This window comes from Mesocricetus auratus, unplaced genomic scaffold (assembly GCF_017639785.1).
Source record: "Mesocricetus auratus isolate SY011 unplaced genomic scaffold, BCM_Maur_2.0 Super-Scaffold_100691, whole genome shotgun sequence".
Classification (NCBI taxonomy): Eukaryota; Metazoa; Chordata; class Mammalia; order Rodentia; family Cricetidae; genus Mesocricetus; species Mesocricetus auratus.
Genome location: NW_024429267.1, coordinates 39124192 through 39151135, shown reverse-complemented (window position 1 = coordinate 39151135; position 26944 = coordinate 39124192). Strand labels below are relative to the sequence as shown.

General features: G+C 35.8%; 1 protein-coding gene across 2 annotated transcripts in view; it reads right to left on the bottom strand.

Annotated features, from left to right (window-relative positions):
- The window catches only part of Stag1 (stromal antigen 1), a 272956-nt gene that overhangs the window by 92118 nt on the left and 153894 nt on the right, over positions 1-26944 (bottom strand). For both annotated transcript variants that reach the window (XM_040740365.1, XM_005072015.4), the window contains exons 10-12: positions 9805-9928; positions 5115-5213; positions 512-591 (exon numbers count right to left, since the gene is read on the bottom strand). In XM_040740365.1, the coding sequence (XP_040596299.1) occupies positions 512-591; positions 5115-5213; positions 9805-9928 (303 nt within the window). The remainder of the gene's footprint in view (positions 1-511; positions 592-5114; positions 5214-9804; positions 9929-26944) is intronic.

Below are 26944 nucleotides of genomic sequence, written 5' to 3'. Positions count from 1 at the left end.
TTAAAAATAAAAACAAAAATTGATAGAATAGTCTTGTTTAATTTCTTTCACTTCTCCATACACACACACATACACACACATACACACACACACACACACACACACACACAAATCTATTTGAAAACTTTCATTTTCAAGCCCTGGGTTTTATTCTAAATAGCAAAATATGACATTTCATATATAACTTTCCTAAACTGCACAAAATAACTTTTACATGGAGAAAACAAACATCAGTTCAAATGAAAAACAACCCATTTAGAACTCAGAAAGCTGAGGCAGAAGGAGTTTTCCAACTTGAGACTAGTCTAGTTTATGCTACACAGTAAGTTCTAAGCCTGAGTTGCAGTGTGAGATCACTTTTCAAAATAAACAACACGTAAAATACACTTGTTATAATAGTACCTTATGAAGTAAAAGTGGATCCTTCACATGAAGTATTTATTTGATGTACTAATCCAGAAAAAAGTATTAAATATCAAATGATTAAACTGTTAACAGATACTATACTTACTGAAGTATCAGAGTAACCAATCGAATTGCTTCCACAGCAACATCATATTCTTTGTCAAGAGTCATTGATACAATGCGATCCTGAAAGAAGTTATAAACAAATCAACCTTGAATATAAATAAGCCAAGACCAGGTTAAGATATTCTAAGGCACATATTTAATTCCAAGAAAGATAAAACAGGAAGTTTCACTTTTTTTTCCTTTTTTAAAACAGGGTCTTACCATAGCCTTAAAGAGCAAGAGATGTAGACTTTAGGAAGAACACAACAGGCCTGGAAGATGTTGCAGCATCCTAGTAGTACTAGGAATCCCTAACTTGTCCCTATCCAGCACAGATTGGCAACAGCAGCACAAGCAGGTAAAGTAGTCTCAAAGAAAGACAGACTCAATACTCCACAGCCCACACAGTGAGTATAAGGCACCTGTCACCTCAGTAAGTTTGAGGGAATTACTTTGCTTAGTATGTTGACTAATGGAAAAAAGGTAAGTAAGGAGGCTAGGTCTTCATACTCGCATAGAGCCTCAGGCACAGAAAGTCACACACATACCAAACTATCCCCAAAGGACCAATGATAGGGACAGTTTAGGAAGATTACATTGGGGAAATCTGGAAGGAAGTGACTTTTGGTCACAGAAATCCTCTCTGGATAAACATACTTAACTTGTTTGAATTACTGATAGTAATAGGTCATTCAAAATTCCCTACCTGCAAAGCCTGATATAATACTAATAAAATAAAAAGCAGGGAACACAAAGGTAAGGCAAGACCTTATCTTCTAAGAAACATCAATCCAGGACATATTTTCTATTCCTTTTTCTTGATCATCAATTTTTTTTTTTTTTTTGGTTTTTACGAGACAGGGTTTCTCTGTATTGTTTCGGAGGCTATCGGTTCAGCCCGGCCTCGAACTCTTGATCATCATTATTATTTTAATCATTAAAATTACATTTATTTACTTTGTGTATATGACTGCATATGCACAGAAATCAATGTGCAACTTTTGGGAGCTCTCTTCTTCCACCATGGGAAAATCTCAGGTCATCAGGCTTGGCTGCAAGAATCTTTACTTGCTCAGCCATCTCTACAGTATAAAGTTTGCAGCTCACATTTAAAAATATTCAGATATCCCGAATGAATAACCCAACAATACACCTTAATACATCTCCAGGCTTTAGAAAATCAGAAGCCAACCAAACCAGCACACAGAAATCATTAGGGAAAAAAATTAATGAAATAGTAGTCTAAAAGGCTAAGTAGAATTAATCAGAGCTGTTCTTAAAAAGATTAACAAGTCTGATTATGCCAAAAGAACCAAAAGAGACCTAATTAGAAAAATTAGAGATTAACACACTCTAATGTAATCTAGAAGATCCTTAGTGACCACTTTGTTGAAAGCTTATTTCAAAAAGCTGTTAAGCAGCCAGGTGGTGGTGGTGCATGCATTCAATCCCAGCACTCGGGAGGCAGAGGCAGGTGGATCTCGGTGAGTTCGAGACCAGCCTGGTCTGTAAGAGCTAGTTCCAATACAGCCTCCAAAGACACGGAGAAACCCTGCCTCAAAAAAACCAAAACAACAACAATAACAAAAAGCTGTTAAGCTACAAAAAAGGTTAAAACTCTAAATTCATATGACCAACCCAATTACAGATATAGACTCATTCATTATAAGCAGTATGACTGAAGCAGTCATAGAAATATTTCCCCCAACCAAAGCCCATGAGTGATATATATTCAGCATTAAATTCTATGAAACTTTTAAATCTAATGCTAACAACTCTCAGTGTGCTCCATGAATAGAAAGGGAAGGAATATTTACAATATTCATTCTATTAAGCTAATATTATCCTGGCACTAAAACTAGATAAACATACAATAAAAATGAAAATATGTTTAAATCAAATTAAAAACCACTTTAACATTCTACATCACAAACAGCTGGTTTTATCCCAGTGATACAAGGCTAGTTTAACATATGCACATCAATGACTGTAATACACCACATGAGAAAATTAAGACATATAAACCACAAGATCATCTCCATAGAAGCAGAAAAAGCATCTGCTAAAGTTGAGTATGTTTTCATGACAAAAGTCCTCAAGAAATTAGAAAGAGCACACCTCAAAATAAGAAAAGCTCTATATGACAAAACTAAAACCAACAGTAGTAGGTGGGAAAAGAGCATTTTTCCTAAAAACAGAGAAGAGAAAGAATGCTTCCTCCCTTCACTCATATTCAGTATGAGTTTGAGGTTTAGTTGGAACATCAAGATGAGAAAAATATAAAAGGACAAAGATATATATATAAACTTATTTGATGATGGCATATTATGCTTAATACCCTATAGATGCCACCAGAAAACAGACAGATAAATTCAATAAAACCACAGGATGCAAAAATCCACATAAAATTCAGTAGCTTTTCCATGCAGCAATAAGTAACTTGCTGAAGAGAAATTGGGGGTGGGGGGAATCTCATTCACAATAAGCAAAAAAGGGATTGGAGAAGGTTCAGTGGATAAAAACATTTAATCATTGGGACCCTTGTAAAGATGAAGGGAAAAATGCCAAGTCCAAAGAGTTGTCTTTTAACTTCCATATTTGTGTCATGGCATATAAGCCAAACCCACCAGACCAAAGCACTTAGGAATCAAATCAAAGCAATGAAGTGAAAGAACTCAACAAAGAAAAATTTAAGAAATAAACTGAAGATACTAGATGATAAAAAGACCTAACATCGATGGTTCATACCATTCCTAATGCTTCAACACTTTCATACAGTTCCTCATGTTGTGGGAACTCTGAACCATAAAATTATTATATTTTTTGCTACTTCATAACTGTGATTTTACATTATGGATTGTAATGTAAATATCTGTTGTTTTCTGATGGTCTTATGTAATCCCTGTAAAAGGGTCATTTGACCACTAAGGGGTTGGGACCCAAAGGCTAAGAACCACGGCCTTGCATACGTTTGGTTGGTAAAATTAATGTTATAAAATGTAATCCTAAGCAGGAAGAGCCTTATTGGAGCCATCACAATACCTGACTTCAAATTATACTACATAGTAATAGTAATAGTGACAAAAAAAATCTGTGCAGACCAAAGGCCTCAGAAACAAACACAACAGGCATACCTGTCTAACTTTTTACAAAGTTGTCAATAATTCATGCTAGAATGAAATAAAACAAAACCAAAAAAACACAGAGTTTATTCAACAAATGGTGTTGCATAGGTATGAAATTAGATCTTCATCTCTTTAATTCAAAATGGATTAGAAAATTTAAAATCTGAAACACTGAGATTATTGGGGGGGAAATACTTCAAGATATATACATAGACAAGAACTTTCTGAGTACAGCAGACAGCCTGAAGAACTGACAAATATGACTATCTGAAATTAAAAAGCTCCATCACAGTAAAGGAAAACAGCTTATGGAATGGAAGAAACTCTTCGACAGCTGTACTTTAGATAGGTGGTATGTATCTAGAATATATAAAGAACTATAAATATATTAAGAATTGTAAAAGCAAAAACTGAAACTTCACAACTACCCATCAACAAATAAGCCAATGAACTAAACAGCTCTCAAAAGAAGAAATATAAATGACATTTTTTTTAAGTGTTCAAATTCTTATCAACCAGCAATCAGGGAAACAATCTAGCCTTATCACAGTCAAAATGGCAATCATCAAGAAAGGAAATGATAAATGTTGTTAAGAATGTGGGGATAGAGGACCTCATTCACAGTTCATACAAATGTCCTCTCTTGCAGACATTATGGAAATCAGTATGGAGGTCTCAAAAAGTTAAAAAAAAAAAGAAGGAGAATGAGGAGGACGAGAAGGAGGAGGAAGAGGAGAATGAGAAGGAGGAGGAAGAGGATGAGGAGAAGAAGATGAAGATGGAGAAGAAGAAAAGAAGATGAAGAAGATGGAGAAGAAGAAGAAGAAGAAGAAGAAGAAGAAGAAGAAGAAGAAGAAGAAGAAGAAGAAGAAATGAATTTGCTAGTCCATTCTCAGACACGTATCAAAAAAACTATCTTATCACTAAGATATTTATTCCTCCATGGTTCTTGCTACTCTATTCAAAATGGCAAGGAAACAGGAATAGTCCAGATGTCTATTCACTGATAGATTATAAAGAATAGTACATGTACAAAATACAATTTTATTCGGTTATAAAGGAAATATAAATCATAAAATTTACAAGAAAATGGACAGACCTGTAAACCATTAAAATAACAGATTCAGAAAGAAAAGTATCACACACTCTCACTCATATGTAGACTACATAGTTTAATATTTATATATGTATATGAAAGTGTTAATGTGGTATAAGTCATGGTACTGCAAAAAGGACCTTGAGAGTGGAAACAGAGATTTTTGAGGAGGGGGTAGATAGGCATAGAATGTACATGATTTTAAAGTTAAAAAAGTCAGAAGTATCAATAAAGAAGTCAAGCTGAAAAGCACAATAGAATTCAATACTTTGCATGTTAATAAAATAGAAATCAAACATGTCATGGTAATGCCATTTGCTATTGTAGGTATAACTAGCATTTGCAAAGAGAAAAACAACATAAGTTCATCATCTGACACTTACCTTGAATCGATTAGTAAATAGCTCCAATTTGGGGAATAATTCTCTATTGGTATACAGGCTTTGTAGAGCTTTCAAACACTTCAGTCTGACTTCCCCTTGCTTCAAGAATACAAAGAAAAACAGAAGAGCAGTCATTTCCAGTCCACAAAAGTTAACAAAAAAAGAAAGAAAAAATGAAGTCTCTATGAAGAATAAAATAAATTTCAGGCTATTTAACTTATATCCTACTTATTAATATATAGGAAGAGAATGAGCAATTGCATAGTCTGGATCAGCACAGGATTTAATTAAAATATAATAAAATTTCTTAGTTACTTACAAATAAGTTAAACCTTTTTTAAATATTTGAAAACTATGTCTAATGATGAAATTCTGTCCATATGTCTTAGTGATACATTGAATATAATACAATTCATATAATCTATGGTTATAGTTTGAAAATGGTATGCTCATTTGTTCTGCTTGTAATTATAGAATGATCCCATAAAAACAATTTTCTGTTAAAGGATCATGGTTTATTCATCCAACCAATATTTACTGAATGCTTTTCTACAATACAGAGAAGAAAAGAGAGTAGTTAGGAAAACAGGTAAGTAGCCTACTTGAAACAGACAAATTCTATAGAAAGAAGAGTCTTAGAAATGTTCTTTATTCAATAGCAAAATATTGCACTCTACTATTGAGCTAAATCTCTATCTCAGAAGAGTATCTTTAACAAAGTCATTAAATTTGAATAGAGGATGCTATAGATCAGTGTACATTCAACATCATCTAGAAATCTGTGGAACACCATCAAAGAATTCAAATAAGATTGAGGTTTCCTCACTCTCAAAGAAGAAACGTGTTTTGACAATATCAATCCATTCTGGAATCAAAACTAGATCCTATTTTTAACTCAATAGCTTATTAGCTGCACATGAAATGGCACACACAACAGCTATCCTGGCATTTATAACATTGTTCTTAAGACTGAAATACATGAGCATGCTGATGAAAGCCTGAAAAAAATATTATGTGGAATGTGGTGTGATGTTACATTTATACATTTTTATAATGTTACTATCTTCCATTAATGGGACAAATGAACGAAATGTCACTGAATTTGCAAGCGCTTTTTAGAGTAATTTCTAGACGTCACTGAATAAAGTGATGTTTCTTCTCTAAGGGCTCAGGAGGAACCTAAAGTATCTACAACATACACTACTGATGTACCACCCAAATCTCCTTTTCTTGGCTAGTCCTTTAGCCTCTGCCTATGTTGGTGATACTGAGTCTCATGTGTACCCTTTCCTGGGGAATTGACCATAGACAAGAACCAGTCAGAAGAGATTCCAAAGACTTCAGGATAAAACAGTCTAACTCAGGGCTGAAGAGATGGCTCAGAGGCAAAGAGCACCTGCTGATTTTCCAGAAGACCTGAGTTCAGTTCTCAGCATCCATGTTAGGAGGCTCACATGTGCCTGTAACTTCAGGCTACTTGAAATTGATTCAGTATACAAGAGAAACAGAGCTCACACAAAGGTGATCCCAGCATTAAGGAGGTGAAGACACTAAGGAGGCTGGGTGGACAGAGGACTATAAGGTGGGAGAAGATAGGAACTCAGAGCAGTCTAGGCAATCAGTCTGAAGCAGTCTGACCTAGTGGTTATCTGCTTTGCTTCTCTGATCTTTCAGGCCCACCCCCCATATCTGACTCTGGGTTTTATTATTAAGACCTATTAGAATCTATGCAATATTAAGGCAATGGAGAAACTATAGAACTTGCTCATAGAATCAAGAATTCCAAGCAGCAAGAAGGGTGGAGAGCCAGAAAAGTACTATACACAAACAATAAAAAGATTCACATTGGATGAGCAAAAAAGCAAGAACAGTTTCCAGATATAAAGTAACAACTTCAGAGATAAGGTAACACAATCAATTTCTTTCCAGACTAAGTCCAAAAACAAACAAACAAATAAAACCTAAATTCCTTTATCAAGCTTCATGGGCTAAACATAAAAAGCTTAAGTATAGCAAGGACACAACAGAGTTTTATTTTTACCTTGCAATTTGGTATCTCTGTGACAGCTCTTAATTAACTTCCCTCCCAATTCTTGGCACTTGACCTATCAAATATCTAGCCTAGGCCACAGGAACTTCCTACTAATTAAATTAGGAGATATCCACGAAAATAACTTAGAAAACTGTAAAGTTAGTGGTTAGGATGAAAACTCCAATTTTGGTACTTGATATTTTAGGCACCTCTATTCTCTGAAGCAAGTTTTATTTGTGCTACCATAAATCTGAATTATATGTAATATAGTATCTAATTTATATTAGTTGGTCCATAAATATTTTAATATATATGGAAATAATAATATGGTAATATGGCAAATATGGCTATGGTACATATTTGTTATAGATTCTTTATTAACTCTTCTAAGGATTTCTCTTGGAAAAAAAAAGTTTTTCAGAATGTAGCAAGATGGCTCAGCAGGAAAAGCCTCTCCTGTACAACCATGATAATCTGAGTTCAATTTCCAGATCCCAAAGTGAAAGGAAAGCATCGATAGTCCCCCCCAAAAATCATCTAACTTACAAATGCATTGTGTGTGTATAATACTTTTGTCAGCTTGCTTATTTTTGTGCATACTGCTCTTAAAGTGATCTTAGTTAGGGTGGGTCCTAGCACTCACATGGTGGCTTACAAACATCTCTAACTCCAATCCCAAGAGAACTAATACTCTATTCTGACCTCAAAGGGCACCAGGCATGAACATGATGCCAATAGATAAATGCAGGCAAAATCCCCATACACAGAAAATGAAATAAAAATAATCTAAAATATTTCACTAAAAAAATTGATGACCATTTTACAGTAACCAACATCAAATTAATATCATCCCAGAATTGTTTGTCATTTATAAAGATCAGTTAAAACTGCTACGCTCTACATAAATGTAGAAAAATACTCTATTGGTGGATCAGAGAAAGAACTGAGATGGAAATGAGAGAGAATAAAAACATTAAGGTTTAAACTCATTCTTAAAAAAAAACTGATGACTTGTTTACTTTGAGAGTATGTGAATACATTCATGAGAGGATAGTGTGTAATATTAGATTCTCTCAAACTGTTAGAAAATTTTCATAGATCAATCTAAAGTGTGCTTAAATAGAAAGGTCTAATTCATATGCAGATTACACATGAAAAAAGTGAAACAAAAACAGGTAATCCTGTCTGAGATTATATTTTTCAGAGATTTGTATTCAGGAAAAAAAAATCCTAACAGCCTTTGAATGTGGAACTGAGATAGGAGTGAAGAGAAAATAATCTTTTAGGCAACAAGTAAAAATCTGTATGTTAAGCAACCAAGTTGTGATAGTATGTCTGTACACATTCAAGACATCTAATAGCAAAAATGGGCCACAGAACTCTCAATTGTAATTGCTATGATGTTGGGAATTTTCAACATTGGTAATACTAAATATTGTGTTTATTATTAACTTGTGCCTATACATGTACATATATGATATGTATGTGTGAGCACATGTGTGGAGGCCACAGTACAACTTTATGGAATTGGTTCTTTCCTCTACCTCCCAGGAACTGCACTCAGATTGCCAGAATGGAGCACCAAGCATCTTTACTTACTGAGCCATTGCTCCAGCATTACTTGTTACTAAATATCATTAAAGTAAACACTGACAGGTGTAAAACACAGAAACAAGCCTTCAACTATTATTAATAAATTTCTCTTTACACCTACTAATGTCATAATATTTTTAAAATGTTCTAATAGCTGTATCTTAAAGAATTCAAAGAAAACAGAGCAATTTAAAACTTACTTTGAGGATTTCTCATGTAGAAGTCAATGACATAGGATTTGGTCTTAGTTAGCTAGTGTTTGTTTTTACTCTTTTGGATTTTGGGGGAACCCACCACCCAGCTCCCAAATAAATACACATGGAATTCTATTCTTACTTATAAACACCAGGCCTTAGCTTGGATTTTTTCTTAAATTATCCATACTGCCTTTTACATCTATCTGGCCCTTTACTTTTCTCTTACTTCTGTAACTCTTACTTTCCCTCTTATTCCATGTCTTGATGTGTAGTTGGATGGCTGGCTCCTGGTATCTTACTGTCCCTAATCTTTTGTTCGCAGATCCCTATATCTTTTCTTGCAGATTTCTCCTATTTATCCTCTGTCATCCAGCCCCGCCCATCCTTTCTCGTGCCCTGCTATTGGCTGTTCAGCTCTTTATTAGTCCACCAGGTTAATAAAGATAGGCACAGTAACACAGCTTCAGAGTTAAACAAATGCAACATAAACAAAAACAACACACCTTAAAATAATATTATCAACAGTTAATTCAAGGACTCAAACAAATTTGCTTTAACCTGACTTAAAAAGTCATAGTGTAATACAACTCAACAAAATTAAAACAACTAATCACTTTTGATCCTTGATTAGAAGACTATTACTTCTTGATGATAATGCACAAATTCTCTTGTAAGGTCCTCAATATTAATTCAAGATACCATTGCCTCCAAGGAAGACACATATAGCACTGCCATAAATTTCATAATGTTGTATTATCTTAAATTTCATATTATATCTCTTAAAAAATAAGTTACTGCATTTTGATTGCTGGAATGCCAGTATGGAGACAAATACTTCTTACATCAAAGCTAGAAGATACCAACTTACCCTATCATGAAGAGTCCATCCTACATATTTCAGGTAACTGTCATTTAGGAAGGCATCACTATACATTTTCATCCATACTCCAATTTCTTCAATACAGATGGCTCGAATCTCAGCAATTGCGTCACTGGATATGGCAGAGAAAGAAAAACCTCTGAATTATACATAGACCTGGAATGTATTCCAACTAACTTTCAACAAACATAAATTATATTCTTTCCTTTGTTGAGACAGGGTCTCATGTTAAGAAAGATAGACTTAAAATTACTATGTAGCCAAGGATGACTTTGAACTGCTAATTCTCAAGGCTTCACCTCCCAAGTACAGGGATGACAAGCAAGTTCTATTATTGTATGTGGTCTTACTCAGTTCAGTGCTTGAGAATGAACCTAGGGCTTCAGGAATGCCAGAAAGGGTCTATATTAGCTGGGTTATATTCCAAGTCCAATATAAGTATTTCCTTACAATTTTAAGAATTGCATTTATCTAATTTAGTTTTTGAGGGGCTGCACATATGCTACGGCAAGAGTGTGGAGGTCAGAGGACAACTTACAAGAGTCAACTTTCTTTGTCTGACATATAGGTCATAGGGACTGAACTCAGTTTGGCAGATTTGGCCTCAAGTACCTTTATCCAATGAGGCACCTCACGAGCCCAACATAATTATGAATACTGTTTTTACACCTGCATTGCAAAAGGTCTCCAACATAAATATCTTGTTTTTATGAAAATAGAAATTATTAAAAACTGTCATAAAACCCCACCATATTCGGCACTAACATAGTCAATAACAGAGATTTCTGACAATATCATAACTACTGTCGTGTTGAGAAAAAAACGTGCCAATATAGAGTTCAAAAATTATTTCTCTAAACGATGACTATTATAAACTTGCACGATCCTTTTGTTTTGTTTTTCAACAAAGTGTTTCTTTGTGTAGCCATGGCTGTCTTGGAACTCTCTCTGTAGACCAGACTGGCCTCAAACTTAGAAAGATCTACCTGCTTCTGCCTCTCAAGTGCTGGGATTAATAGCATGCATCACCAGCAGCTTGTACACTTTTTAAAAAATTGAATAAAAAACATTGTTTTTTTATGATCACCCAAAACTAGCTTACATATTTAACAAGGCAAAATCATGTAGAAGCCAGTTATTAGGAACTGCATATAAGGGCTGGAAAGGTGGCACCGTCTGCTTTTCCAGAGCATCCTGGTCTGATTTCTAACACTCAAAGGGAGTTTCACAACCACCTGTAACTGAACAAGAACCAGGAGATTGGGATGCCTCCTTCTGGCATTTGTGGGCACTGCACTTGCCCCCCAACACATAAAATAATTTAAAAAATAATGAAAATTTAAAATAATTTAACAAAACCAAAAGTCTTTGAGACATTTGTTGAGAATTAAGAAAATGTGTAATTCAGCTATTAATTCTGTGAAACTAATTTTACCACTTCATTCAGATCACAGGTCTTTCATCATTAGTTAATTATGTTTTAGGATGATCAATGGAAAATCATTCACTTTAATTACAATGCAAAATAGTGGCAGAAAACTCATAAATTTCAGAACTCTACCCATTATCCTCATAAAACACATTCGGTATGTTGTTTTGGGATGATTTTCCTACTCTAAAGTAATTTCTCAAAAAAAAAGTATAAATTTACATTTTTTCTTACCAGGTTATGAGCCCTAACTTTAAAAAATAAATGAGTGGGGTGTAGTAGTACATGCCATTAATCTCAGCACTGAACAGGCAGAGGCAGGCAGATTTCTAAATTTGCGGATAGATTGGTCTACACAGAGACACTGTCTCAAATTAAGAAAAAGTACACACACACACACATGAATAGAATGTGAATACTAAATCTCTTGTAGTTCAACAATAAAATTTTGGTTTCTCATTTACTATTAGGTTTAATGTTAAATAATTCTAATTGTTTAACAAGACACACCTCTCCCTCGCTCTCTCTTTTGTTTCTTTAAGATAGAGTTTCTTTGTATTGCTTTGGAGCCTGTCCTGGAACTTTCTCTGTAGACCTCAAGCCTGGCAGTAGTAGCACAGACTTTTAATTCCAGTAGTTCAGTCAGTAGTCACAGTGAAGACAGGATCATCCCTTTTGTTCTGAGTCTTGGTAGAGGTAAAAACTCTCTAGGGCTTGGCTGGCTTTGCTTCATTGATCTTTCAGCTTTCCTGTCACTGGTTTTTATTATTTGTGCTACACATAGTTAAAATGAAGTTTTGATTTCGGAAATCAAGTAAAAAGTGTGAGACTTTTGTTATCTCTTAGATAACTATTTCTTGGTGAAACGACTTGCCATAATGATAGCATTCATGGTGCACTATAGGGAGATCCATGGAAGGAGCAATTGAGGCCTTCCACCACCACTTATGCTGAGCTATCTTAGAAAAAGATCTAACTTTAACCAGAGGAATGTAGTTTGAACAATGTCTTGTAATTTTTAAGTTAATTTTATTTTGACAGTTAAATTGTAAATATTAATGAGTTAAAGTGTAATGTTTCAGTAGATAAATGTATTGGATAACATTAAATCAGACTCTGCATAGACCCGAAATATTTACCATATCTTGATGGCAAACAATTTCAAAATCCTTCCTTATCTTCCCCTCCTTCTTCTGCCTGCTCTCTTCTCTTCCTCTTCTCTGCTCTTGTTTCCCTTTTGTTTGTTAGAGGTGGAGGGCTTCTTTAAGCTTCCAAGAAAAGATCTAACTAGGTATCCCAGAACACCTCAATCTCTAAACACTGTTGCTTCATTCACAGGAATGTTGGGATTAGAAGCATACAGCACTACAGCTGACTCCAAATACGCCTTTAGCTTTGTGAAATGTATGTTATGTATAGCCAATCTTGTAACCAGACCATCTAGCTAGGTCACTCCCTAATTCTTAAACTATAAAAACTATGACATAATAATAATTGCTTCACAATGGTATGGTTTAGGGGTGATTTAAAATTTTAATTAATATTTTTAAGGATTTTAGTCATCAAGTAATAACGAACTGTCTTGTTGTTGAGTCCAAGAATCAGTTGTCTTTAGTTGACATAGTTCAAATGCATCAGCACCTACATTTTTGTGGTGATCGCCCCATGCCTATATTATTGATTATTCTTTTACACTCCTGTGAAATATCATTTCTTCTATGATTACTGAGATATGTGTCTTAAGAGTTTCTATTGATGTGATGAAACACTGACCAAAAGCAACTTGGAAGGAAAGTGCTTATTTCATGTTGTAGGTCCCAGCAGTCCAGGAAAATCAGGGCAGCAATGGATGCAAAGGGTGAAAAAAAAGTTGCTCACTGGCCTGCTCTGCCTATTTTCTTATATAACTAAGGACTGCCTGCCAAGGGGTGCCAGAGCCCCCTGTGGGATGGTCCTGTCTCCATCAATCATCAAACAAGAAAATGCCCTACAGAACTGCCTACAGGCAGTTAATTCAATAAAATTCTCTTCACAAATAACTCAATTTGTGCCAAGTTGACATAAAACTAGCTAGCACAAAAAGGATCCTACCAGTACAAATCACTTTTCTGTACTCTAGGAACTAATATTATACTTTAGTAGATAGGGTACAAAAGGGTATAACAGTTGTCTCTAATATTTAGTTGATTACATCTTTTGATATAAAGATATTTTTCAGAGTCCTCAGTTTTCATACTAAAATTACGTTGTATGCACAATCTCTTTCTCTAATACCCAATCCCATTCAGACAGGTAAAAGTCTAATTCAGGGGTCTGACAGGGATAGAGCAAACATTATACTAAAGAGCAGAAAACTTAAGACATGAAGAAAAATATTAACAAAAATAGTAAGACAATAATAATTTTTAGAGCATTTTGGCACTGGGGCCGTGAAATGAACAGCTAAAAATGAATTCAGAATAAATACTACTTGAAAAATTAAACCAAGAAAACCACCTACAAAAGGATAATTCTGGTATAATTATATTAATCCTTTGTTTATAACTCTATTTTACAGTGTAAAGGGACCATATAGTTCTTTTCTATTTAAAAAAACAACTCACCTAACTAACTTGTATCTACATTTTCAGTGTTTAATATTCATTAACAAATGATCATTTAATATCTGTACTTTGGATTGCTTTCTTGACAAATGGGAACTTAATGATTTTCTACTTAAAATAAAAAGAAAATGACTCTAGTTGATTTTAACAGAATGTTTCTTGCAGTGTTCTGGTAACAGTTCTTCTAGCAATTAGATGAAACTTAAATGATTGCAATACAAACTTTGGGGAAAACTCCTAACTGAAGTGGAGGTACCAGTAGAATTAGCGCTCATATAGAAGAAATCTGAAGAGGCTTAAAATGAATCACTCAGCCGGAGGTTGGTGGAGCACGCCTTTAATCCCAGCACTCGGGAGGCAGAGGCAGGCAGATCTTTGTGAGTTCAAGACCAGCCTGGTCTACAAGAGCTAGTACCATGACAGCCTCCAAAGACACAGAGAAACCCTGTCTCACAAAAAAACCAAAAATAAATAAATAAATAAATAAAATAAAAAAATAAATAAAAATAAAATGAATAACTCCCTTGGGCAGTGGTGGTGCACTCCTTTAATCCCATCCATCACTCGGGAAGCAGAGGCAGGAGGATCTTTGTGAGTTCGAGACCAGCCTGGTCTACAAGAGCGAGTTCCAGGACAGCCTCCAAAGCCATAGAGAAATCCTGTCTTGAACCCCTCCTACCCAAGCCCCAAAAGAAAAACCAAGACAAAAAAAAAAACAAAAACCCAAAACACAAAAAAACCCAAAACAGTTCAACTATATGAATTAGAGCATAACATGAATTTCTATCTCAATTCTTTGTGAAATTTTGCTCTAACAGTTTTTTTCTAAAATAGAGCAACTACAGAAGGTGTGTGTGTGTGTGTGTGTGTGTGTGTGTGTGTGTGTGTGTGCGTGCGTGATGGGAAGGATAAAATGGAATCAGGTAAAATAAACATCTAACCAGGTTGTTGAAAAAAAGTTCACCTTGTCTTTTATTAGATCATGAATAAGAAACTTAAGATTACAAAAGGTGACCATTGTAAGACTTTAAAAATAAAATTTTAAGTAGAAAGGGTTTTTCCTGTTTTTTTTTTTCAATGCTGTGAAAAATGCTCAGAGTGGTTAAAGCAGGCCTATGAAAGAAGGCACTGTATACACCCAATGAACTGAAAACCTCTTCAATAACTAACTTCAACTCTTATTATTATTTCAGGTAAACCAATTATTTTAAATGCACTGAAATGTCATGTTTTTGGAACTCAGAGATAAATTTCCAGGAAAAAATAAGCAGTAGGGTCTTAAAATTGAAATTATGTTACATCTTGTTTTGTTGCATTATGCATTAGTAAAAAAAGTGACGACATTCAGAAAATCTGATATAATTCTTTCCGAAGAGTCCATTAAGAAGCATAGACATGGTGGTATACTCCTTTAATTACAGCAATTAGGAGACTGAGGCAGGAAGATCAATGTCATTCTGGGTTGAGTTCCAAGGCAGATGAAGCTTTTAAGCAAGGTTCTGCCTCACAAAATTAAAATAAAAAACAAGCAACAAAAAGAAAATAGGCAAACATGACAGGGTCAAGAGGGACATCTATCACTTGGGGGGAAAAAAACTAACAAAAACTCCTAAAACCAGAATATATAAAAAGAAACAACAACAACAACAAAAATACTTGATTTCTGTTCAAATAATCAACAATCTCTAGGGAAGTGAAGAAACTTATATTATTCATATTTCTAGGCAGCAAGCACTATGAGCTGGAACTAGGTGACTACAGAACACATCCCAGAGGAAAGAAAAAAAGAACTAAGAATTTAGGAAGGCCAAGGTAACTAGAATTTATGCAACATGGTATCAGAGTGGAGTGCTGAACAGATAGGAGGTCTTAGAGATATAGAACAGAACTCAAATGCTAAAAGGTGTACATGTGAAAATCACTCTTAGAGAAAGAATAGATGGACCACAGAGAACAATCGTTAGAACAAACCTAGAGTTGGGAATAGTTTTGGGGGAAATTAGCAACAGACTATTCTACTGTTGTTCTTGGCAAACTGAAAAAATTAAACATAATTGATTTCCATAAACAGAATACTATGTAAAAGAACATAAAGTATCCAGCATAAGGAAAAAAAGCCCACAATAACTAGAATTAAATAAAGTAAAAATGAGGTATGAAATGAAGAAAATTACTGAAAAAGAGGAAAAAAACCCCACAATTCAATCAAAACATACAGAAAGAAATTATACAGAATACAAAACGAGCCAGAACATCAAAACTATTATTATGAAAAAGTTCATATATTCAAGTTATACACAAGTACAATATCATAAACACCAATGAAGAGAAAAAAGCAAGAGGAAGAAAATGATACTAAGTTGTATCATGATAGAAAAACAAACCTAGTGGTAAAGAAAAAAAAATATGTCTAAAAGGCAGCAAAGTAACAAGTAAATTAACTACAAACACTGCAAGAAAATATTGACAGCAAACTTCTTAGCAACTTCTTGGTAACAAGACAAAGCAGAGACAGTGAATCTAGTCTTTGAAAGGACTCAAAAAAAAAAAAAACTAAAAATGTTTACCTAGAGTTCCATATAAAAAGGCAAAATTGGTAATGACAAAGCCAAGTAAAAAATTAGGCATCCCATGAAAAACAAATTTGACTAATTTGGGATTTAAAAAATGGAAGTCAATGCCATTTTCATATAAAACAATTTCTTCAAACATCTGAACACAGAGCAGTGGTAGTCATGTGACTTCCAGGACTAAAGATACCCATACCAGCCAGGCAGTGGTGGTGCATGCCTTTAATCCCAGCACTCGGAGGCAGAGGCAGTGGGATTTCTGTGAGTTTGAAGCTGAGTTGGACTGACAGCCTCGAAAACAATACAGAGCTGTCTCGTGTAAAAAAAAAAAAAAAAAAGATACTCATACCATCAGCTGTGATGTAGAAGATGCAGATATGATTTGAAGCCATATGCTAAATAAATGTTCATGTGCACAAAAAGGTATGTAAATAAGAACAAAACCTATGAAACATAAAACAGAGAAAGACTATAAGTTTGGCTGGCCCACAAGAAGAGAGAATACTCAACTGAGCTTATCAGTACATCGGCCCAAATGCTAAATTTAAATACTATTATCTGTTTGTTTACTACATGAAAGGCTAGGGATTGAGGCCAAAGACTCATATATGCAAAGCAGATGCTCTATCACTGACAATAATCTGAGTTTTATTTAATACAGACATATTATTGTTTCACAGAATGAAGTGAAAACACATGTAAATATTAAATAAGAACATGATCACAGTATTTAAACGACAGTATATCAGAGCAAAGTGAGTGAAAAAAATTATGACAAAACAAGGAAACAATGCCAAGTTTCACAAATTTTATTCATTATGGCACTGAAGTTCTGGTCAAAGTTTCAAGAAAAAAACTTGACATTGGGAAATATGGTGTCAATTTCTCATTGTTTTCTGATGACATGATCATATGCATAGAAAACCATCAAACATTCTGACAGAAAACTATGAGAATAAATGAACTTGACAAAAATTATAGGACAGAAAAGTAACATATAAAATTAGGTAGCATAGCAATACAGTAACAACAAATAGTTGGAAGTTGAACTCAAGAGTAGCAACTTTACCTACAATAGCATCAAAACCAACAACATATCTAGGGATAAAATTAATGACAGGGGCAAAATAAAGACACTAACAGAAGCCATTCAAAAGAAATCCTTGCCCCTCTCAGTATCTAAAAACATTACTCCCTATTTTCCCCTAGCATGTTGCCTGGTATATGGGCATGTGATTACCATGGCATACATGGAGTCAGACAATAACACATGTAATTGGTTCTTCCCTTTCATTCTTTGGTGGGTTTCAGGGATGAAACTAAGGTTGTCAAGCATGTAGAGTAAATGCTTTACATGCAGAGCCATCCCATCAGTCCTGCTTCAGGTTTTAATCTATTTAGAATGGACAGTTTTTCCTGCAGGTGAGAAATAAAAATCCCCTTCATAAATTTTTTCTAGATATAGTATCCCAATATTATTTAATGAAAAGGTTTTCTTCCAAAAGGTATTCTCTGTTGGAGACCACTCATCGGTAAATGCTTGGTTTACTTCTAGCTCTAATTATAATGGTACGTGTCTTTTTATATCTATACCTGAGTGAGAGTGCAGCAAGAGAGCACACGTTTTGAGAGAAGGTCTCATGTATCCATGACCCCCAGATGCACAGGTAACAAAGAAGGAAAACAGACAAACTGAATTTCACCCAAGTAAAGTTATTTTTGCATAGCCAAGGAAACAATCAACAGTATACTGAGACAGCCTAGAAAATAGAAGACAATAGTTGTTAACTACACATTTGTTAAAGGGTTAGTATCTAGAAAATTTTAGGAACTCTAAAATCTTAATGTCAAAATAAGCAAAGGTTAAAAAGGGCAGCATATTTTAGTTGGGCATGATAATGCCCACCTTTAATCCTGGCATTTGGGAGGCAGAGGCAGGAGGATATCTGTGAGTTAGAGGCCAGCCTGGTCTACACAGCCAGTTCCAGGACAGCCAGTGCTACACATAGAAACCATATCTTGAAAAACAAACAAGGAAACATATCTTAATATACATTTCTAAAGAGAAGGCATTGATATAGCTAACAGGAATGTGAAAATGAAAAGAGAACTCAGATCAAAACATTTAGAGATTTATTTACTCAAGAATAGCTACTAAAACATTGAAGATAACAAACTGGTAAGACTGGAGAAAAAGGATCACTTGTTGATGTCGGCAATTAAATTGGAAGTCATTGCAGAAAGTAAAATAGAATAACATCATGTTAGTACTACAGTCATAAAGGTCATTCAAATAAAGAGGCAGAAATAGGGGAAAACATTTTTTGTTATTTTGTTGCCATTCTGCACTGGAGCTGAGGACCCAACCCAGGCTAAATCCCCAACTCCAGGGAAAATATTTTTTTCAGGGCTTGCAATATAGCTCATCAATAAGCAGAAAGTCAGTTTTAGCTAGGGATGGAGACATAAGCCTGAATATCAGCATTTGGAAGGTGGAGGCAGGATATGAGGTCTATCTTAAAAACAGTGAGTTTGAGGTCACACTGGGCCACATCCAGTCTTAGATCTACAAGTAGATCCTGTCCTAGAAGTGTGTGTGGGTGTGTGTATACACCCACATACACATTTTTTAAAAAGTATGAAGGCCTATTACAGTTAAAATTTGATAAATAATCCAAAAGAAACCTTAGTTGGATAAGGCCACATAGAAACATATTTGGCAAACTATTGAACTATCCAATAAAAACTGTGAGTGCTATAAGTAGAATGACTCATACAATGTAAGATTAAGACAAACACAACTTTTTAACGTAATCCAAGTAGGTAAGACTGACATTTAAAAGTACTGTAAGAAAAATTTGAAAATGTGAACCAAGAATTATATATGAAACAATACCATTCAAACATGAAGTTGAACCAGTACTTATCCCTAGTGCGTGGACTTCGGGACCCCATTCCCTATGAAGGGATACTCTCAGTGTAGATTCATGGGGGAGGGCCTACGACCTGCCCCAAATGATGTGACAGACTTTGATGATCCCACATGGGAGGCCTCACCCTCTCTGGGGAACGGATAGGGTGTGGGGGGCATGAGAGGATGGGAGAGAGAGGGAACTGTGATGGGTATATAAAATGATGGTTTTGAATTTAAATAAAAAGGGATGAAGCTGAAATATTGATCTTCTAGATAAATAAAACCGACAAAATTTGATGGTAGCCAATTTGCTTTATAAGGAACACAGGAGAATAGTCTTCAAATTGAAAATAAGCATTACTATATAATATGTTAGAAAAATGAAAAGTATCAAAACTGCTAACAAGATGTTAATGTGAATGATGGCACAGTTCTTCCTATTTTTCCTTTGCTGAAAAGGGAGTGACTGTATTCACTGATAATGGTAACACTGTACCAGAGAGTTATAAGAATACAGATAGGCTAGGTGGTGGCGATGTAAGCCTTTATAATCCCAGCACTTGGGAGGCAGAGGCAGGTGAATCTGAATTTTAGGCCAGCCTGGTTTATAAAGAGAGTGCCAGGACAGATTCCAAAGCAACAGAGAAACTGTCTCAACCCTGCCCCCAAATCAACAACAACAACCAAAGAACAAGGATAAAATTTACATGGAAAATAAAGCAGAAAAGACAAAAGGGGGCAGAAATGCTTGAATAAAACTATTTTTATTCCCAAGAGAGATATGCAAGATACCCCAGAGAAGGGGAATGAAGCAAGATCTCCTGAGCAGATTGGGAGTGTGGGGGGAGATAAGAGAAAGAGAGAAGAGGAGAAAAGAGAGGAAGATATGGAGGTGCAGTAAGGTTGAGTGGGGGAAGAGGAGACCAGGATGAGAGATACTATAATAGAGGGAGTCATTATAGGTTTAAGGAGAGAGCTAACACTAGTGGGATTTCCAGAGATCTAAACGGATGACAGCAACTGACAAACTAAGCAATAGTGGAGAGACTATCTTAAGTGCCCCTTCCTGATAATGAGTTTGACGACAACCTCATATGCTATCCTAGAACCTTCATCCAGTAACTGATGGAAGTAGAGGCAGACACCCACAGCTAAACACTGAACTGAACTCCTGAACCCAGTGACAGAGAGGGAGGAATGATGAGCCAAGGGGTCAAGACCATGCTGGTGAAACCCACAGACACAGTGGGCCTGACAAGGGGGAGTTCTTGGACCCCAGACTGATAGCTGAGAGGCCAGCATGGGACCGAACCAGACCCCACTGAATGAGGTGTCAGTGAGGAGACCTCGACAATCTCTGGGGCCTTGGATAGTAGATCAGTTTTTACCATGGCGTACAAATGAACTTTGGGAGCCCATTCCATATGGAGGGAACCTCTCTCAGCCTAGACACATGGGGGAGGGCCTAGGCCCTGCCCCAGATGAAGTGACAGACTTTGGAGATCCCCCATGGAGGGCCTCACCCTCCTTGGGAATGGTGTGGGGATTGGGTGGGGGCTTGGGAGGCTGGTAGAGGGACAAGGGAGGAGGGGTGTTGGGATCGACATGTGAAGCAAGCATGTTTCTAATTTAAATAAAAACATATTGAGAAAAAATACTTTTTATAAATTTAAGACAGTTAATGTGATATTGTGTCTTGTAATGTATTATTCATGTTGAAATCCAAACCAAAAGCAAAGGAAAATAACAGGCTTTAGACTTCATAAAAAACAAATATATGCTGCTATTGAGAGATATACTTCATACTAAAAGCCATAAAAAGTTAGAAGTGATAAAAATAAACTAAACAAACAATGTAGGGGAAAGATTGATAAGAGAGGGTACAGTGTTGTCAAGAAAAAAGAATTATGCTGGGGAGTGGTGGTGTATGTCTTTAATCCCAGCACTCAGGCAGAGACAGGTGATTTTCAGTGAGTCCGAGGCCAGCCTGGTCTATGAAGTGAGTTCTTGTGGAGATAGGGTTGCTACACAGAGAAACCCTGTCTCTAAATCCTGCCCTCCTTCAAAAAAAAAAAATGCTAGAAAGGAGTATTTCATGACAAAGAAAAGAACAAACAGCATGATAACAGTATACAGTATAATATATTTTTGCATGTACATGGAATACTTTAGAGAGTAATGGCAGAAAATCAGAATACAATGTTCACAAATTAAACTGACTTCACACAACTCAAGTCAAAGAAATTGTAAGTGACAATCAGAAAATATTCTGTACTGATTAAAGACAAAAATGTTAACATACCAGAAGTCATAGTGTGTCATTAAAGGATTTTCTGGGAGATTATAAATTGAAACAGAGAAAGAAAAGAGAATATAACCTGTAACTACTAAGTTTGTAAAATAAAAAAAATACTGAAAATGATCTACTGTAACCAAAGGAGATACAAGAAAACAAAAAACAAACAACAACAATAACAACAAAAAACAAGGCAAAAACCAATAAAACGAAAAATAAAGCTACGTCCATTCATCAACTGACCAAAGCCAACAAGAGGGGACACATACTACCAAAGTCAGTATGAATAGGGGGATGTGACTGACAACCTTATACAATAAAAGGAAGGAAAAAATACCAGGAGCAAAGCTAGAACTCTAAATTTATACTTCACACTGGCTTAGGAACATGAGTTACCAAGTCTGACTTGACTGAACTCCTTATACCAAGAAAATCCTGGATCAGAATAGAAGGGAACATTTCTCAGTGGATTCTCATAGTCAAGTGTTCCTAATAATTCGCAGCTGCAACTTGAATTTTTTGTGCTAAAGACTTAGAACTCTGCTTTGAGATGCTAAAAAATGGTCGAAACCCATGTATGGCAAAGGTAGGGGTTTTTAAGGGGGTGCAGGTTTGCTTGAAGTAGAATGTGGAACACTGCTTCTCCCACTTTTTCTGCAACACTAATTTCTTCCTTTATTTCTTTTATGTCCCTGTCACAAAGTGAGCAGCAATGTTCTAACATGTGGTACTCAACATCATGTTCCTTCATTAAGGACCCAGCAGAAAAAAAACCAACTGATCAAAAACTAAAACTTCTAAAATATGATCCAAAATTTATAGTAATGAATTCACTCATAACACCCTAGAAAGTACATGTAAAATAGCTTAACAAAATAGAAGCAACTCAAACCCCTAGATTATAAAACTGATACTAAAACATAATCATTTATAATTTTCTCATAATACAAATAAGGTCTAATATGTAAAAACCAACTAAAATTATCAAGTTAATAAAGAAAACAATATTTATGATATCAAAACAGAAGATGAATCATATACATTATAAAAACACTGAACAAATTAACCTACAAGAGAATTTTCTCATCCTGTCATCTGCCAGCAAAACTTTTAGTTAATAACATACTAGCTATTCTTTTTTGCTTGTAGATTTATTTGATTGACAATGATTATCTACTTATCAGACAAAATTGTCAATATGTATAATATTTCATTATAATCAAATCAGGGTCACTGACATATCCATCATCTTAAATACTTATTTCTTAGTTGTAAGAACATTCATGGCCAGGCACAGTGGCACACACCTGTAATTCTACCTTATTTGGAAAGCTAATGCAGGAAGATTACTAATTTAAGGCCAGTTTGGGCTATTTCAGAAATACCTGTCTCAAAAAAAGAAAAAGAAAAACCCAAATAAACAAACAAGAAACATCCAAAATCCTTTTTGGAGGATTGGTGGGCATTTTCAAACATACTATTGTTAACTACACTCATTCCACTATGTCTTACAATACCAAGAGCTAGTCTTTCCTTGTAACTGTACCATAGAACACAACCTGTCTCTAGAGGCCTTTAACTCTGCTACTCTGACCACCTGGTAATTACCAGTACTTTCTCTACCCTTTATGACATTGGTATTTAAATCAGTTCTAAATATGAACAAAATAATGCATTATTTGTCTTCCTATGGCTTGTTAATTTGACTGTCAGCACATCTGTCAAGGATTACCCTTATTAGATTAACTACCCTGGGAAGATCCACCCTAGTGAGGGGCAGCACCATTTCCTGGACTTGGGTTCTGGAATTCACAAAAGGAAAAAACATGGAGTGCTCAGCCATAAATGGGATATTTATATCATATTAACCCCATCACCCTAAAACTCAAGGACCATCATGAAAATGGAGGTAGCAAGACTGTAAGGGTCACAGATCAAGGAATAAAGGGCAACTGGTGTCTTCTGGGCCTAAAAGCAGGCTACAATCATTAACTCATAGCAGCTGTGGTTGACTGCAGGCGACCTGCATCAGACAGATCAAGACTGACCCCTAGGTGATAACTACTGACATTTGCTGGCTGCTGGAGAAAAGAGAGTATTTTCATTAAGGATGTGACCCCTGGTAGGCAGATAATACTGTGCTGGATGCTCTATCATTAGGATTCAGGCAGCACAAACGGGACTGAGTGAATTACTTTTAAAAAGTGAAGTCACAGTGTAGGGAATGGATATAAGAGGAGGTAAGGGAAGGTGAATTTAAGCAAAACACATTATATTTAAGGAAAATATTCTCAATGGGTGAGGTGGCTCATGCCTTTATTCCCAGCATGCAGGATGCAGAAGCAGGAGTTATCTCTGTGAGTTCTAAGCCAGTCTGGTCTATACAGTGAGTTCCAGGTCAGCCAGGGCTACATAGGGAGACCCTATCTCAAAACCAAAGCAAGGCAAAACAAAACACTTGTGGTTGAAACAGAGAGCCAGATAAGTACAGGGCATCATCACTGTCTTCTGACTACCCGTGCAATTTGACCAGGTGTTTTAAGCTCATGCAGCCCTAACTTTCACACCACAATGGAATGCATTCTTAACTATGAGCAAAAGCAAATGTCCCTCACTCAATACTACTCTAGTCAGCAAACTTTATTACAGCCACAGAAAAAGTAACTGACAGATGCTTGGCTTGACTCCACATCCTGGGTACTGAGAATATTGCTAACATAAACATGTTGTCTTTTTTGACATATCAGTATCATTTAAGTTGGATATATAATCAGTAATGGGATTAATAAGTACTATATTAAACTCATTTTGAATCGAGGAATCTGAACACAGTTTTCTGCAACAGCCACACAAATTTACATTCTCACTAACAGTGTATGAGTTACTTTTCCTCCAAACCCTTGCTGGTATTTATAATCTTTGTCTCTTTTGTAACAGCCAATCTACCTGCCTGACTGTACTTCTGATATTTACAAGGTTTATATAAGGAACAAAGCAAAAGTGTCCCCTTAATACTTCATCAGCATTGTTTTGAGATGATAGCCAGTACAATATGGGAAAAATTAGGTATGATCAAGATGGCTGTTTTTTGTTTTTCGAGACAGGTTTCTTTGTGTAGTTTTGAAGTCTGTCCTGGAACTTGCTGTAGACCAGGCTGGCCTTGAACTCACTGAGATTCACCTGTCTCTGCCTCCCAAGTGCTAGGATTAAAGGCGTCACCACCAAAGCACAGCTAAGGATGGTTGTTCTTTGATTCAAGAGACAAGTAGTTAGTTACTTCAGTAGAATTTTTGAGGCAGAATGCTAGAGTGCAGAAGGAAGGGACAGTGCTGAGAATTATAGAACACTGATAAGTGGCAATACAAAAAAGGAAACTAAGCAATCAGCACACACTGCTCTATTAAATGTTTTGAAATTAGTTCTTAAATCATAACTGAAACTAGGCACAAAAAGGTTAAGTTGCTACTCACTCATGCATTTGCTAACAGAAGTTTGTAGCCCTCAAAGGCCTTGCATCAAGTTTGGGGAGCTTCTGAGTTACTGCGCTACTGCAAAGCCCCAGAGAGATCCTGGTTTACATTATGCCCTTTGTGTTAGAGCCCTATTACCTAGCACCATCCTGTGATTATCCACTCAGTTTTTCAAGGTTCAAGATGAACCTTCCATGTCTGAGGAAAGTATCTTGGGCAGCCTTCCTTAAGCAGCAGCACCTTCTGATGTCCCTATAAAACAACCAGGGTGGCCTGCCAACCCTCCACAGACCACAAAAAATTAAAGTGGACACGTTCTCAGGAGCTAGGCTCAGTGATATCCTTGGAAGCATTCAGGCAGCCAGTTCTGATAGATTTAAGCCCAGAAAATCCAAGGTTACATGTTATACCCACAGAAAGTGATGGGCATCCTGGACAATACTGCTCCCAAACAGGGACACTGGGTAAACCCAAGCTCCTGGGCTCCTTTCAAAGTAAAAAGCGCCACAGGTCTATCTGTGGCTGGTCCAGAGGTGCCTTGCCTGAACAGGCTTGTCAGAGCAACCTTGTTCTATGTGACCTCTGAAAATCAGTACCCTTATAACCTCAGTGTCACTAGTAAACCTAGCCCACCTATGAAAACTAAATACCAGGTCCCAATAGAACCCCAGAATTACTGCTGCTAAGGTCACTGAGATACCAGCAAGTGATGAAAACTGGAAAAGTTACAAAACAGTAAAATCCACCATTCTTCTGAAATCATAGTCAACTGACTTCTTAGGTGTGTGTGTGTGTGTGTGCGCGCACACACACACACACACATATGTTAGAGGTAGGAGTTGTAAAACCAATACAAGAAATAGGAATAACACCTGAAGATATTAGTACAGATAATGTTTTGGGGGGGGTGTAAGATCCCGATCCCTGACCAAATCACAGGACATAAAAAGCAAAATTGTTAAAATAGGATTACAGCAAATATATCCAAAAGATACAATTCAAGAGGCTGGCAAATATATAAAATATTTTAATATCAAGCAACTAGAAATTTTCTACAAGATACAATTTCAGCTTGGAAAAACAGGCTATTATAAAAATATATCCATATAAGAATGCTAGCAATAATGTAGAAAAAGAAAAACTCATATATGTAGATGTAAATTAACGAAGCCTTAACAGTAAATATTTTACGGATGTTCACTCACACTAAAAAATAATTCTATCATTTGGTCCAGTTATTCTCAAAAGACTGAAAATGGATCTACCATAAGAACCAGCAGGACGAGTGTGTGTGTGTGTGTGTGTGTGTGTTTTATAAAGGAAAACAAAGGACTTACACATCCATGTGTATTGTGGTAAAAGTATAGCTGAAACATGCCATCAGCTTAGGTTAACTCTCCACTAAAACCAACAGAAAAACTAGCATACAAACATAATACAAATCAATTGCAAGAAATTAATGAAAGCAGAGTGTATTGTGTTAAGTGAAAGAAACCAAACAAAAAGACCTGCACTTGTGGAAGGTTAAAAAATGTTGAGTTGAATGTAGAAATAAGTAAAAGCTGTGAAACAGGGCTGTATGAGTGTGTAAGGAAGGAATGTGGAGATTGCAAAGGAAAAGTGGATTTTACTAGTTCATGTAGTGACTTCAATAATATGTAAAATTAATGATAATAAAAATGAAATTTAAGAAAAAAATCTCATGAATGAAAAAGACACATAATAACCTACTGAATGAAATAATTACTGTAAATATTTCAAATAATGGAAGTATACACACACACACACACGTAGCTTCATGACACCAAAATCAACTCACAAAAAATGATCTTGACTGGGACATATT